Here is a 14,039-nt window from a genome sequence, read left to right as displayed (position 1 = left end):
ATGCTCTGCGTGGAGGCCGCTGGGAATTGTAGTTTCTAGAGAAGAAGGCTCCATTTTCTAGGTGGTTCTGGCTTCCTGTTCAAGGCGAAGGGCCGCCCTTACCAGACAGGGCTACAGCCAATGCTCTCCCTGACCTTCTCTGCTGGAGTGGGGGCAGGGCAGATTCAAAAACTGCCTGTAGGCTTTCTAGAGGAAGGGATGAAACGTGGGCCCTTCCAAATGCTAGTAGCCGATCTAGTTACAAAATGTCAGATCTGGAAGGAAACAGAAATGGTCTAAGCCACTTAACTCAGGGAGTACTATCGGGATTTCACCCTACCAACCCCCTCCCCCTACCACCCCATCACCAGCTAAGGGTGGCAGGTAGCATTAGCAAGGAGAAAGGGTTATACTATTATTTGACTTGACTTTTGGGGTCAAAGTTGTTTATACAATCAGCCTCCAAACTCCCACTTCATCTTGGGCTGTGGCCGATACTGGCATCCTCCCACACCCCACTTCTTATGCAAACCCTTTAAAAAAAAAAAAAAAAAAAGACTCTTCCAGGTGCGTTAAACAGTGGCTGGGCAGGAAAGGTAGAATGAATGGTGTGGTTTATTCTAGGACTCTGCCCACAAGAAGTTTGGATTTCCAAATGCCTAATGGAGGAGGCTGACACCCTCTACCTCAATCTGAGATGATCTGGAAATCATTTGCATTCCCTTACCCCACTTTCTGTCTTCAGTTAACCAATATGCCCCAAAGAATCAGTCAGAATCCAATATAGTAATCAACGGGTTTTATTTTCCTAGAACTCAAATCATCTACAGTTCTCAGAGCTAAACTTCCAAAGCTACAGTCAGCAATTTTTCATCAGAGCCCAAGGGAGCGGGGCCAGGGTAAAAGAGACGAGACTGTAGAGAGGCATAGAGAGACCAGTAGGAAGAGGGCGGGAGAGGGCACTTATATCTCTCTGTCCTCTCAGTGGGTTACAAATCAGATCTGGTGACAACACTGGGGGGGCCAGGTCAGGGTAGTGGATGAGAAATGACACTGGAAGGAACACCAAAGCCCCAGCTACAAAAAGAAAGTCATCAAGCCCCAAATAGAAGGGGAGCCTCCCAGTGCACCTCAGAAATGGGGGCAACGATGGGGAAGGAAGGAGCAGAATAGGGAGCACACAAAGGGTTAGGGGTCTTTAAAATTTTTTTTTTGTAATTTTCTTTTATTAAAAACATTTCCTAAAAAATGTGTCTTTTCTTTTATGTCTGGGTGATATATATGACTATAAGCTGGCCTTGAGCACTGTGCGGAGAGGGAAAAGGACAGCTAGGGGTCTTCCCAAGCATCCCATTTCTGGCTTCAGAGATCTAAAGGGGAACAGATGCTCAATACTCACACCCAAATGGGTAAAGTCAACCCTTCAGGTCTCAGGTCCTTGGCCCAAACAACTAGGAAGCCCCAAAGTCTTTTGATGATTAACTACAACTCCCAAAACTCTTGGGTCGGCAAAAGGAAAAATGGGTAGTGTTAATCATCAAGGATTTATGGAAAGGAGCCCCTCCCCTACAAGCTGTTCCACTTTCCCTGAATCTAGGCAGCTGGGATAATAGGTGTAGCAGGGGACAGGAGCTCAGGAGGAGGCTGCCCTCCTGTGCTGTCCCTATGCCCCATTTGAGGATTGCCCCTCCCAGGCCCCACAAGCCCACCCTGCTGTTTATGCTCCATCTTTTCCATTCCTACCCCTGATCCAAACCCAGAGTTCCAGAATGCCTAGGAGAGTGGGAGAAGGGTGTCAGGAGGTGGGAACAGTTGTCCCAGGCCCCAGCAGAAGCCTGGAAAATAGCTCCAAGCGGAAGGAACACAATGGCCTCATCTCATTCCAGGGAGAAGACACGGCTCTGACTCAGATCATAGGAGAATGGGGACCTAGAGGTGAGGGCCAGGTGGTCCGCCCCATCCAGGTCAATCTCCATGGGCTGGGCTTGGAGTGGGAAAAGTGAGTGGAAGAGGAGAGCAGGTTGGGGTGGGAAAGGGGTTCCCAGTTTGCAGGCCATGGCCAGTTTCCCCAGTAGCACCCAGACGGCAGCAGGAACAGGGTGGGGGCTCCTCTTCAAACATTGGTGGCTACAGGCTGTGAGGGAGGGTTGAAGGGGAGAAGGGTTAATGGTGTGGCCTTGGCTTGGCCTTGCCCCAGCCAGTGCCAGTCTCCTAGGAGAGCCCACCCCGCCTCCCCAGAGGCTGGCCACTGTAGGCCCTTTTCATCCTCCTCTCTGAGGGTGACCAGCCCCCACTAGTCCAGCTGCCAAGGGGTCAGGGGTCTCACTTACCTCTCATGATCTCTGATGCCTGGGGCCTCAGCATCTTCCTTGGCAGCCTCTTCCTCTTCCTCCTCCTCTTCTTCTTCCTCTTGGGGAAGCCCCCGGCCAGAGCCAGGCTCAGAGGGGGTGCTATTCTTTTCCACCTCCATAAGAAGGGGCCTCTCGCCCTCCAAGGTGGCTGCCTCCTTCTCCTCTCCTTCAGGGTTTTCTGCCTCCTTGGGACGTTTAGGAGAGTCCTAGGCAGGATCGACAGAGGAAGCGGGCTGAGGCTGGAGAGGGAGGCCACCAGCCACCCACTCCTCTCCTCCGGGCCTCCTTCCCAGGCTGACACCCAGTCCTTCCCCAGCCCTACTAGCTGAAATGACTTCTGTGTCCCATCTCATCAGCTGGGGACTCCCCAAGCTAGAGGCTGGATCTACCTATCAGACTGGGCACCTCTGAGGCAAAGCCCTGCTCTTGTGGGATACCCCATGGGGAATGCTGAGGGGGGCCTAGGCCCTAGGCAGGCAGCAGTTACCTCCAGCAAGTCCCCTGCTCTCCTCTTCAGCGCTCCCTTCTCGTTCTTCTCCTTGGCTGGCTCATCAATGACCAGCTTCCCTTCCTCGTCGCTGCTGCCCTCTGCATTCCCCTTCTTATCACCGTCACCCTCTGTGGCTTCGGGCTCGGGTTCAGGCTCTTCCACACAGCTCTTTTTCTGGGAGGACTGCAGCAGAGACAGCACAGGCTGAGTGGCACCAGACGCTGCCATGCTGGGCCCCCTCCCCAGACCCTCCCTCGGCCACTCACTCCTTCCTTTTCCCGCCTCTCCCCCACCCCCACCCAGGTGCCCAGTCTCACGAGTGATTTGAGACCCACCTCTGTCGGATTAGCCCCGGGGTAAACCCACTGGCCGGGCAGGCAGGGCTCTGTGCAGGAGGGGGGAGGGCTGGAGCAGGAGGCAAAACCTCGGGTCAACTTCTCCCAAAGGGAGCTAGGACCCTTTCCCCGCCAACCCCCGCCCCCCACCCTCCCGCCTCGTCCTGCCCGGCTCACAAGCACCTCCTCCTGGAAGCCTTCGTGGAAAGAGTTAAGGCCGTGTCCTATACTCACACTGGGCCCAACAAAGGCCTGTCCCCACTTACCGCCTCCATCCTGTTCTTGCCCCCCAGACTGCTGCCTCACAGTTGTCCCTAACCACAACTACACCACACAGCCCAACCCTATCCCCTCTTGCAGGAAGCCCCCTTCCCACCACCCCGATTAGCTCCTACCCTGAAAGCCCTGGAGTTTCTGAAGACTAAGCATCATCTGTGGGCCGGGGGCTGCCAGAGCCCATGGCCACATCTGCTTTCCAGGGGGTCTTTGGGGCAGGCGGTGGCTCACCTGATAGCCGGAAGCCTTGACGGTAGGGTTGTTCTCGATCTCCCACAGCCCCTCGCTGAACCCTTTCCTCTTGTTAGGCTTGCCAAACTTCTCCTTGGATTCCTCGTAAGGGAAGAGGTCTTTGGGGCCCAGGAATGCCCTGGTGAGAGATGGGAGACTGTGCTCTCAAGCCCCTCACTGCCCCTGAGCTGCACAGCCCGACATGAAAAGGGTACCAACACCACCTCTCCTTCCCCAAAGTAGTCCGCCCGGGGCTCTCCCGACCGATACCCCTTTGGCCTCCACTCACGTCTCGTGGGTCCCGAAAAAAAAGACTTGGTATTTGTTGGCTGTTGATTTCATGGCAGCCTCGGGCATCTCGTCAATCTGGGGTGAGATGAGGGGATGAGGTCAGCTAGAGTCCTGAGGTTTTGAGTCTGAGGCAGGGGTGCTGACCTCCAAGGCACATTTATATAAAATCAGACTGAGAGGGACCCAGGATAGTCAGCCAGATGGCTTTTGGACCATTTCTAGCGGACACTTTATTCAAATGTCAGACATGAACGCCCAACAGAAACCCAGGAATCCCTCCCTCTCCTTCACCAGCCAGACAGCACCCATTTTGCCTCCCAATGTGTCTCGCCACAAAGCCCCCTGACTTTGCCATCACCTTGGTCCAACTACTGTCATCTCTTGCCTGGACGAAAACCACTGCCTCTAACTCTTCTCACAATCTCCATTTTCCACATTCTATTCTCCACAATGCAGCCAGAGTGGGCCTTTGGGAATGCTGGTCCAAGGATTTTGTCCCCTTGCTTCAAAACCCTTCAATATCTTTTAAGGACTCTAGGGCCCACTTGTTCACCCCTTCTGCACAATGGCAAGATCTGAATCCCAACTCTGCCCCCACTTGTATGACTTTGGGCAACTTACTGAACCTCTCTCTGCCTCAGTTTCCTCATCTGTAAAAGGGAGACAGTCATAGTACTAAAGCTACAGGGCTGTGAGGATGAAATGACCATAACTTGGCACACGGTACATCCTACACGTCATCAGCCTCTCCCAGTACACTGCCCTTTCTGCTCTGACCATGGTTCTTGCAGCCTCTTAATACTCACTCACTCCTGATCATCCTTCCAGCCTCAGCTCCGCCATTACTTCCTCCAGAAAGCTTCCCTATCACTCCTGGCCTGGCTGACTCGCTAGGTAAAATTCTTTCCTGAGACCTCCCCTTTACAGTGCTTTCCCAGTTCTAATTTTACACTGATTCATATTATTTTTTAACATCTGTGTGCACTACCTGGACTAGACCAGCCCCAAGGTCAGAGACCAGCTCTGCTTTTATCTGCAGCACGGTGCTTAGCATACAGTAGGTATACAATTATTTACTGAATGAATTTATCAAACAGATAAAAAAAGCAAGCTGCTCTCACTGAAGTGGAGGGGTGAGGTTAAAGGGCTGCCTATCCAACACCTGCTGAAAGGCTTCTAGGGAACTCTGAAAGGCACACAGTCAAACTCTCATTTTACAGATGAGGAAACTGAGCCCAGAAAACAAGTGATTTGCCCAAAATAACACAGCAAGTTGTTGAGGACCAGGTTTCGGACTCAGATCACCTGACTAAATCCCCTGCCCCACGTGTGCCCGTGGTGAGGAGTGCTGTGGTGAAGGTGAGAGGTGCAGAGGTCTGAGGTCAGGGAATCCAGAGGCAGTGGCCTCACCAGCCTCTCCCAGATCAGGCCTGGAAGCTCAGGCCAAGCTGAGCCGGGGGTGGGTAGGGGGAAGGTGGGGCAGGTGGGGACTACAACTCCCAGCAGCACTTGCAGCAGCCCCAGCAGCCAGGCTTCCCGCCGGACAGAAGCCAGGTGGCCATGATGACTGGGGCCCCAGGCGCAAACAGGAGGGACAGAAAGGCCAAGGCAGTGATTAACACACAGAGACAAGGACAGAGGGCCCAACTGGGGGCCTGGGGAGACAGGGTGGATGGGAATGCACTGAGACACACCCAGGAGAGGGGGTAGGGGCCTGGGTATGAATCTGAGGGGCATCTTGCCCCAGACTTGGAATCTTCAGACTTTTGGGCACCTCCCCGCTTGCCCCGTGGCCTCTGGGGACAGAGGTCCAGCCCTTCCCCCCAGGAAGGCCCAGCACAAACTGGGCCCTTCCCACAACCAGGAGACACCGGGTGTGAGAGCAGGGGGTGGAAAGGCACGCAGCTCCCCCCACAAACACGATCCCCATCGCCATGACAACCCAACCCCGCCCCTGGGGCCACTCAGCAACCAGGAATGTGACTGCCCCTCCCCCTCCGGGCCTTCTCTCCGGATTGGGGAGGAGGGGACACTAACACACACCCCACCCCCAAGCCTGCAGTCTGGCACCTGGGTCCCCGGCTGTGCTGGAAACCACAGCTAGGGCTGGATTACCGCTGCAGGGGGTACGGAGAGGAGGCAGGCGTCCTTCTCAGGAAGCCAGACCTGGAGCAGGGGCAGAGGAGCCAGTCCTCAGCCAGGACACCTGGGTCCTGTTACCAGCTAGCTCCCACCCTCCTCTTAACAGGGGGAAGCAAAAAACAAAACGAGCGCCCCCAGGGCTTAGAGATACCAGGAGGCAGGCATAGGACAATAATAGCAAACGCCTTCCCTAGGCCTTTCCTCTGTGGATCTGTGTGCACCTAGAACCGGGGTGGGGGTGGGGACTGAAGGGTCTAAGACTGGGAGTGCAGCAGGGGACTTAGAGCTCTGCATTTTCAGCGCCCACACCTGAGCCCGGGCATTAAGATGCCCACAGTAAATGTGTGATGGAAGAGGAGAAACTGAGGCTTCGCAAGAGGGGGTGGGTGGGTGAAGGGTCAGAAATAAGGAGAAATGAGGTTCTTTGCAGACGCACAGACTGCAAAGCGGCTACCTGGCCATGGTCTCGTGCCACCCCAGCTTCCCATGGAAAGCAAACTCAGAGGCAGATAGCTGAATGGTGTGGCAGGGGACCCAGGAGGCCACCAGCTGCCTAGCCCCAGCGGTGGGGGAGAAACAAAAGAACCAAAGGGATTAAAAATAGCATGAGGCACACCAGATACGCCAGCCCTGCTGACTTCTAGCTACATAAAGGATGGGTCTAGAGGGAAGAAAGAGGAAGACGGGCCGAGCAGATAGGCACCTCCCCGAAAAGCATCAGCCCACCTGGCTCCCTCACCTAGAGTGTAGGCACTTGTGAGGGAAGGGCCAGGGGAGGTGTGCTCTTTTCACTTAATGGAATTCCTAACCCTTCAACCAAAAGGGGAGAAATTCCTTCTACAGTGGCACCTCTATTCCGCAAGCTACAAAGGAAATGTCCTTTCTTACATTTGGAAGTGGAGGGCGGTTCTTCCTAGATGTAGAGGATATGAGATCTTGGGGGAGCCCCATACCCCAATACAGACATCTCTCTTCCAGGCGGTGCCTTTATATCCAGGCTGTGACTCAGAACAAGTGAGTCAAGGCTAACTGTGTCAGGGTGGCGCCAAATAGTGCTGGGGACCCCACTGTACCCCCTCCACTAGCCAGTAATAGGGGAACTCGGCTACCTCTTAACCATTCCAGATGCAGGCAAGTTACTTCTTCTCAGGCCTTGCATTTGCCCGTTTCCATCAGACAGGCTTGAGCACATGAAATACCAGCCTCCCAAGCCACAGACACGCTCTGAGGTCCAAAGAGGAATCTGAAGTTTTCAGGTAGAGTGGGGAAAGATAACTGAATACCTCTCCCCCTGCCTCAAACTAAAAACAGACTCAACACTTAGGAAGGCAGCAGGGAAGGCTAAGCACACACTGGCTGCCAACCAGGGTTCTGACCACCACACCCAGGGCTGAGGCCCAACCTGACCCAGGAACCGGAAAATCTGGGGCAGGAGACAGTTGGGGCCAGGAAAGTGTGGCAAGCCCAAGAGGCAGAAAAGAGAAGGTACAGGGGGAAGGGGCACAAGGAGGAAAGACGGGTGAGGTCCTGGCTGCCCAGGTTTTCTGGGACTGTGAAACAGGAATCAGCCAAAGGAGAAAGGGACCAGGGGGGAAAATCTCTGAAGTATTGGAGGTTAATTGTTAAGTACTTGGAGATCCCCCAGGAAGTTAGGCAGGCGGAAGAGGGAAAGGAGAAGGTTAAGATGGAGTCACACCATCCTTCCAGGCAGGTCCTGCCTATCACATGGCCCCTCTGGCTGGGCTCTCTCTCAAGCACTGGGCCCTTGTAGTTTCACCCAGAATCACCCATCCTCTTCAGCAGCGGGGATTGAAGAAGGAAAATCCACACACGGGCCTTCTTTATGGCTGAAGATTCGGGCTTCCTATGAGATGGGGGAGTCAGTGAGGTTCCCTCTTACTTCTCATTCATCTCAGGAAGGGCCCCTCAGGTTCTGCCTCTCTAGGGACTAAGACACAGTCCAAGGAATGGTGAGGAGACTTGAGGTCTGTTCTTTTGGAGTACAAGGGGACTGTGTCTGGGAGGTAACAGCCTTGGGTGTAGCCCTCCCTGCAAGTATCACAATCAAGAGCCGGAGACAGGCAAAGTGTGGGGTCCTACCGCTTTGAGATCCAGTCTGATCTCCCTACCCCAGTTCTAACTTTATCTAAAAGGTCCAGGCCTGAACAGAGGAAGAAACGCTGCCTCCCCTGTCCCTCCCTTCTGTCCTGGAGGCCCAAAGTGGAGAGGAAATGGATGGGATCCCTAGTCCCAAGGACTGCCCTTACTCCAAAGGCCACCAGAAACTTGAGGTCTTCCTCACAGGGGCCAGTGTGGGTCCTTCTGTGTCCCTACCCCTTTTCTCTCTTACCGGATGCAGAAGGGGTTCCCTGCAACCCACATTCCAGCTAACACCCCCTCCCCAGGGCTTATCCAGCCTCTGGACTTTGTCCCACCCTCAGGAGGTAGGAACAGTAGAGACCTGGGTTCAGTTCTTGTCCTGCCCACCAGGGCCTTGGCATCTGGGCCAAGAAGCCAGTGGGGTCAAAGGGTGCAGGGTAAAGTACACAAGAGTTCGCACACGGAGAGTCCCACTTCTCTCTGTACTTCACTCCCATTAGCAGAAGCTGGTCCTCATTCGATCCATTTGAAAGTTTCAGGGAACCAGGAGCTGCAGGCATGTGCGATTAGGCACACTCCTAAGGAGTGGGTATACAGCGAGGAAGGGTCTCTGAGTTTTCTGAGTGGCCCCAAAGTTGACCTGATACCCTGAATGAGCCTGGGCCAGACAGACACAGACTTACACTGAGAAGAGCACCCCAAAGCCATGCAGTCCTTCTGCCCTTGGATTTCACTCTACAGCAGTCCTGCACTCTAGGATACTGAGTCATGCCCTCTCCCAAAACCAAAGGCCCCTCTACACCAACTTTAAGTGCCAAATGCACTGCCCCCACCCCCACCCCGCTTCCTTTCCTCCAGCAACTGGCAACCTCCCATCCTCCTTACTTAACCTGTCTCAGTCCTTAGGGGAAACATGATGAGCACACCAGGCTCGGCTGCAGGGCCCCACCCTCCCACCTGGCCAGGTGATGGGGTTGTGGGGGAGCTCATACTGGCGGGCTGAATCAACCACATGGCAGAGACTGCGCCGTTCTGGCGGAAGATCTTCACATCTGAGCCGGGGAAGGAACTTGGGCTCCCCTAACCCCTACTAAGAGGGAGTCTGGGCTGGATTTCCTAATACCACAAGGGAACCTGTCACCTCAATCCTAAATTTGAGTTAGCAACATATGGAGGAATATTTCTGTGGAGCTGAGGGCTGATGGGTTCTGACGGATAATTTCCAAGCCAGGTAGATCCCCTTACGCAGCCCCCAACGATCCTTCGACCTTCCCAACTTTAGACCTCTTACAGATGCCCCAAACCAAAGTTTCCTAGAAGCGAACTCCGCCTTCATCTAGCCCTCTCCGGGTTAGGATCCTTCTTAACCATTTATCCAGGAAGAGAAGAGTTTGAACTGGGGGCGACAATCAACGAACAAACTGGGGGTCTCTAAGGGGGTCTTAAGAGGGGTGGCGGCGGCGCCTGGGGTAGGGGGAAGGAGTAACACGACTGGCCCAAAGCCAGACTTCGCGCTCGAAACCTCTGGGAGTATGGGGGCTGGGGGCGGAACTGAGCACGCGGAGCCGGGGGCCGGGAAGTGACCGGCGCCCTCGGATCCCCACGCCGTGCACACGCCACTATGCGCGGACACCGTGCCCACCAGGTGTCTACCCCCACCCCCGCCCGCCTCCACCATTATATAACCGGCGGGTGGGCTTGGAAGCTACAGGGAAAGAGTCGGAGACCCACAACCCCCCTGCCCCCACCTCTGCCCGCGCCGCGCGGAGCGTTCGTGCCCTTCCCGGTGTTATGCAACCCAAACCCGCAGGGGGTTGGGGGCGGCGGGCCGCGCTGCTCACCCGGGCCGGCCAGTGTGGGTAGCCCTTCATCTTGGCAAACACCAGGTCCCCGCATTTGTACTCCTTCTGCCGGTTGGATCGCGACATGGCGGGGCTCCGGGCGCCCCGGGCTCCGCGCCGGGCCGGGAAGCGCGAGCCCAAGTTTGCGCGTGCGGCGGTGGCGGCGCCGCTCCGCTCCGGCCCTCGCGCGGCCCCCGCCTCGATGGTGGCCCCCGGCCCGAGCTCCGGCGCTGCCACGGCGTCTCCGCCCGCGCGCCACACGGACGGGGCGGGCGTGGATCGGGTCAAAGCTCCGGCGCGGTGGGTGCGCGCTCGTGCAGTTGTTTGTGTTTGAAATTCAATTGCTCCCTCCTCTGCGCGAGGCCTCTTCCTCCACCCCCCGCCCGGTCCCCACTCCTCCTCCTCCTCCTCCCTCCTCCCGGGCCCACTCCTCCTCCTCCCCCCGCCCCCCCGCCTCGCGCTCCCTCCCGCGGCGGTTTGATGCGTGCAGCTTCTTGACGCCCAGGGCCTGCCACGGCCCAACGCCCAACCTGGAGCCGCCTGACGGCGCGTGGCGGCACAGGCATAAGGAGACGATCGCCGAGCTCGCCGAGCAGGCTTTGTGTCCCCGCGTCGGTGGGTGCCCGCCCGCCCGGGAGGAGCTGGCGCCCGGCTGGACGGAGCGGCCCCCGCCCTTCCCCTGCCTCCGCGGAGTGCTCACCACCGCGGCCCCAGCGCAGTTAAGTGTGGACGTCTATACGCGGTTTCCGCCTGCCCTCTGCTCCATCTCAATCCACGAATATTTACTGGGCACCCGCGGTTCTTGGCAGTGTGCTAGGCGCCCAGGGCGAGAGGAGTGGGCACCGTGCCGCTCCGCGCACTGGGGTCCTCCCTGGACCTCGCCGTGCTTACCGTATGTGGGGTGGCCCTGGAAACGTCGGGGATTTGAGCCCTACGTCCGCCTTTGCTAAGGAAGAAACGCTTGAATTTGGTAGCCAGGAGATGGCCAAGGAGTTGAGGCACAAATTGGCCAACTTCCGGGTGCATTCAATCTCGTTTCTCTACGCTACTGTCTTGCCCAGGAGACTTGGACTCAATGACTAGTTAACCCCGCAAAGATGAGCTCAGTTCTAGTGGGTTACAGTAGAATGCCAATAAACCCAACCCTTTCGGTAAACTGTGAAGACTGAGGGGCCAGGTGCTACCTCTTTTAGAAGGTGGGGAGGGGAGTCTGGGAAGGCTTCACAAAGGTGGTGACTGAACTGGGCATTAAAGAATGAGTAGAATTTTGCCAAATTCTGAGACTACATTTTGGCCTAGGTTATAAGCTAAGAAGTGATAGAACCAAAACTTGAACTCAGGTCTCTTCCATTATGCTAAATAAGACTTTATTGTAATTACGTCTTTGATTTGCTGTCCCTGTATTTGCCCACATTCCAGACACCTATGTTCCCTTAGAAATAAGATATTTGGATCTTATGTTACAGCATTTACATGTCCTTAAAATTTAGCAACAAAATATGCTAGATTTGAATAGGTAAAATATGCATTTCTTCTTCTCACGTTTCCTGATCCTATTTCAAAGCATATGCAAAGTCTTCCTGCGAAGAAGTCCAGGATGTAGCCAAAAGTTCCAAATCCACATCCTACCCTACTGTTCTCAGTCCTGAGAACTTGGACAACCTCCTGGACTCAGCCTCAGTTTCCTCTGCTGTAAGATGGGATAACATGACTGCCCTGGTAACTAACATCAGAGGCATAGAATGGCTGCTTGTCATTAGGGGATGCCTGCAGTTGTTCCCAGAGTCCTGCATGACACTTGGCTGTCCTTATGTCCATGGCAATATGTTTCATGACTTTTGCCTTTATAATAGTGTGGCCTCTCAACCATAGATCCCCTTGTGATAAGAGGCACACCAGGCTGCTGGCACAGGAGGGGCATTCTGGAAGGTCCTATTGCAAGAAAACAGCCAAGCAGGCCCTTAGCCACAAGCTTGTCGATTTGTTTCCATAGCAAATTCAAACTTGTTGCAACAGAGCAACTAGGTTCCAGTTGGTGTTTGCTCTACAATGCATTCCATTTTGAAATGCAGTCAGTGTAACAGTCCAGATTCTATCAGGCTAATCTTTTTGTTAGGAGAGAATCTTGTCACAAGTTCTTGAAGATGTTTCAAGATTAAGTCCAGCATCAGGACAGGTTTTCTTTAACTGTCTAAGTGATTATTTTATTCTATCTATCTATAGATCTATCTATCTAGGACAGAATCTCGCTCCGTTGCCCAGGCTGGAGTGCAGTGGCGCGATCTCGGCTCACTGCAACCTCCGCCTCCCGGGTTCAAGCTATTCTCCTGCCTCAGCCTCCTGAGTAGCTGGGATTATAGGTGTATGCCACCATGCCCAGCTAATTTTTGTATTTTTAGTGGACACCGTGTTTCACCATGTTAGTCAGCCTGGTTTCGAACTCCTGACCTCGTGATCTGCCCACCTGGGCCTCCCAGAACGCTGGGATTACAGGCGTGAGCCACCACGCCCGGCCTAGGTCATTATTATAAATATGCACAGTTTCAATGCAACAAACATGGTTTGTTTGTTTGTTTAATTGTTGTTGTTTTGTGTTGAGACGGAGTCTCGTTCTGTTGCCCTAGCTGGAGTGCAATGGTGCAATCTTGGCTCACTGCAACCTCTGCCTCCCAGGTTCAAGCAATTTTCCTGCCTCAGCCTCCTGAGTAGCTGGGATTACGGGCACGCGTCACTACGCCAGGCTAATTTTTGTATTTTTAGTAGAGATGGGGTTTCACCATGTTAGTCAGGCTGGTCTCAAACTCCTGACCTTTTGATCTACCAGCCTTGGCCTCCCAAAGTGCTAGGATTACAGGTGTGAGCAATTGTTGCGCCCAGCCAACAAACATGCTTTTAAACTATTTTCCAATTTGGTACACTCAATTTAGTAAAAAGCAAGAGCTCTTCCAATTTCTCCACTTTGTTGCATTATAATAGCCAGTTTGGAAGTGGAAATAGGCTTCTAAATTCTTGTTGCAGCAAAATCTCTTGGGCCTCTCATTCAGTCCACCATGCAGATGCTGGTTGCAATAATACAACCAGCGTTCCCTTTGTTGCAGTAATCTCCCAGGCCTTGGTTGCAATTTAATATCCAAGTTCTCCTTACAGTAACATCATCAACCAACTCGCAGCTGCCCCTAACAACTAAGCCAAGAGCTGCAGAGGGTCAGTTACACAGGAGGGCATAAGCCTGCTTCCCCTGGGATTCACATCTAACCTAGTGCTTTGCAGACGTTAACGTGCAATCAAATCACCTGGGAATCTCTTTTTTAAAGAGTAGATTCTATGCTGGGCATGGTGGCTCACGCCTGTAATCCCAGCACTTTGGGAGGCCAAGGCAGGTAGATCACCTGAGGTCAGGAGTTAAAGATCAGCCTGGCCAACATGGTAAAACCCCGTCTCTACTAAAAATACAAAATAAAAATTAGCTGGGTGTGGTGGCAGGAGCCTGTAATCCCAGGTACTTGGGAGGCTGAGGCAGGAGAATCACTTGAACCCGGGAGGCAGAGGTTGCAGTGAGCTGAGATGGCACCATTGCACTCCAGCCTGGGCAACAAGAGTGAATCTCTGTCTCAAAAACAAAACAAAAAGTAGATTCTAATTCAGGAGGTTCGGAGTGTGTGCATTTCTAACGCGCTCCAAGGTGCTGTTGCTGCTGCTTAGAACCATCATTTGAGTAGTAAGGGTCTAAAACAACACAACTCACAAGCCCTCAACCCACCAGCCCACGTTGGAACTAGTTTACAAATGTCTCAGTGAAATGATTCCGTTGATGCTGGTGCGCACTTCTACATTTATGTGGGGAAAGAGGTCAGGACAGAAGTTGAGGGACTTGGGGCCCCAAAGCAGATAAGGTTGTGGGGTGCAGATTGGCTCTAGGATCCTGAAGCGAGTCTCTGGAGGAGGTCAGGCAAAATGGTGGCCAACTTATTTCTGTACGGATCAGGAAGTTGCTGACAGGAGC

At 54.0% G+C, this 14,039-nt stretch overlaps 1 protein-coding gene across 3 annotated transcripts; it reads right to left on the bottom strand.

Moving 5' to 3' along the window:
• Window positions 1–763: 763 nt before the first annotated feature.
• Window positions 764–11,148, bottom strand: HDGF (heparin binding growth factor). Of its 3 annotated transcripts, none has more exons than XM_007976712.3 (6): window positions 10,928–11,148; window positions 3,952–4,028; window positions 3,663–3,801; window positions 2,818–3,003; window positions 2,310–2,536; window positions 764–2,113 (listed from the first exon to the last, which is right to left on the bottom strand). In XM_007976712.3, exons 1-6 carry the CDS (start codon window positions 11,060–11,062, stop codon window positions 2,107–2,109), a joined length of 771 nt encoding a protein of 256 aa, XP_007974903.1. In that variant the 5' UTR covers window positions 11,063–11,148; the 3' UTR covers window positions 764–2,106. The 3 variants fall into 3 exon arrangements, with proteins under 3 accessions (XP_007974903.1, XP_007974906.2, XP_007974904.1); XM_007976715.3 differs by lacking the exon at window positions 10,928–11,148 and adding an exon at window positions 9,944–10,418; XM_007976713.3 differs by lacking the exon at window positions 10,928–11,148 and adding an exon at window positions 10,037–10,415.
• Between the last annotated feature and the right edge of the window lie 2,891 nt (window positions 11,149–14,039).

This window comes from Chlorocebus sabaeus, chromosome 20 (assembly GCF_047675955.1).
Source record: "Chlorocebus sabaeus isolate Y175 chromosome 20, mChlSab1.0.hap1, whole genome shotgun sequence".
NCBI lineage: Eukaryota > Metazoa > Chordata > Mammalia > Primates > Cercopithecidae > Chlorocebus > Chlorocebus sabaeus.
This window is presented reverse-complemented; position numbering and strand designations above follow the sequence as displayed.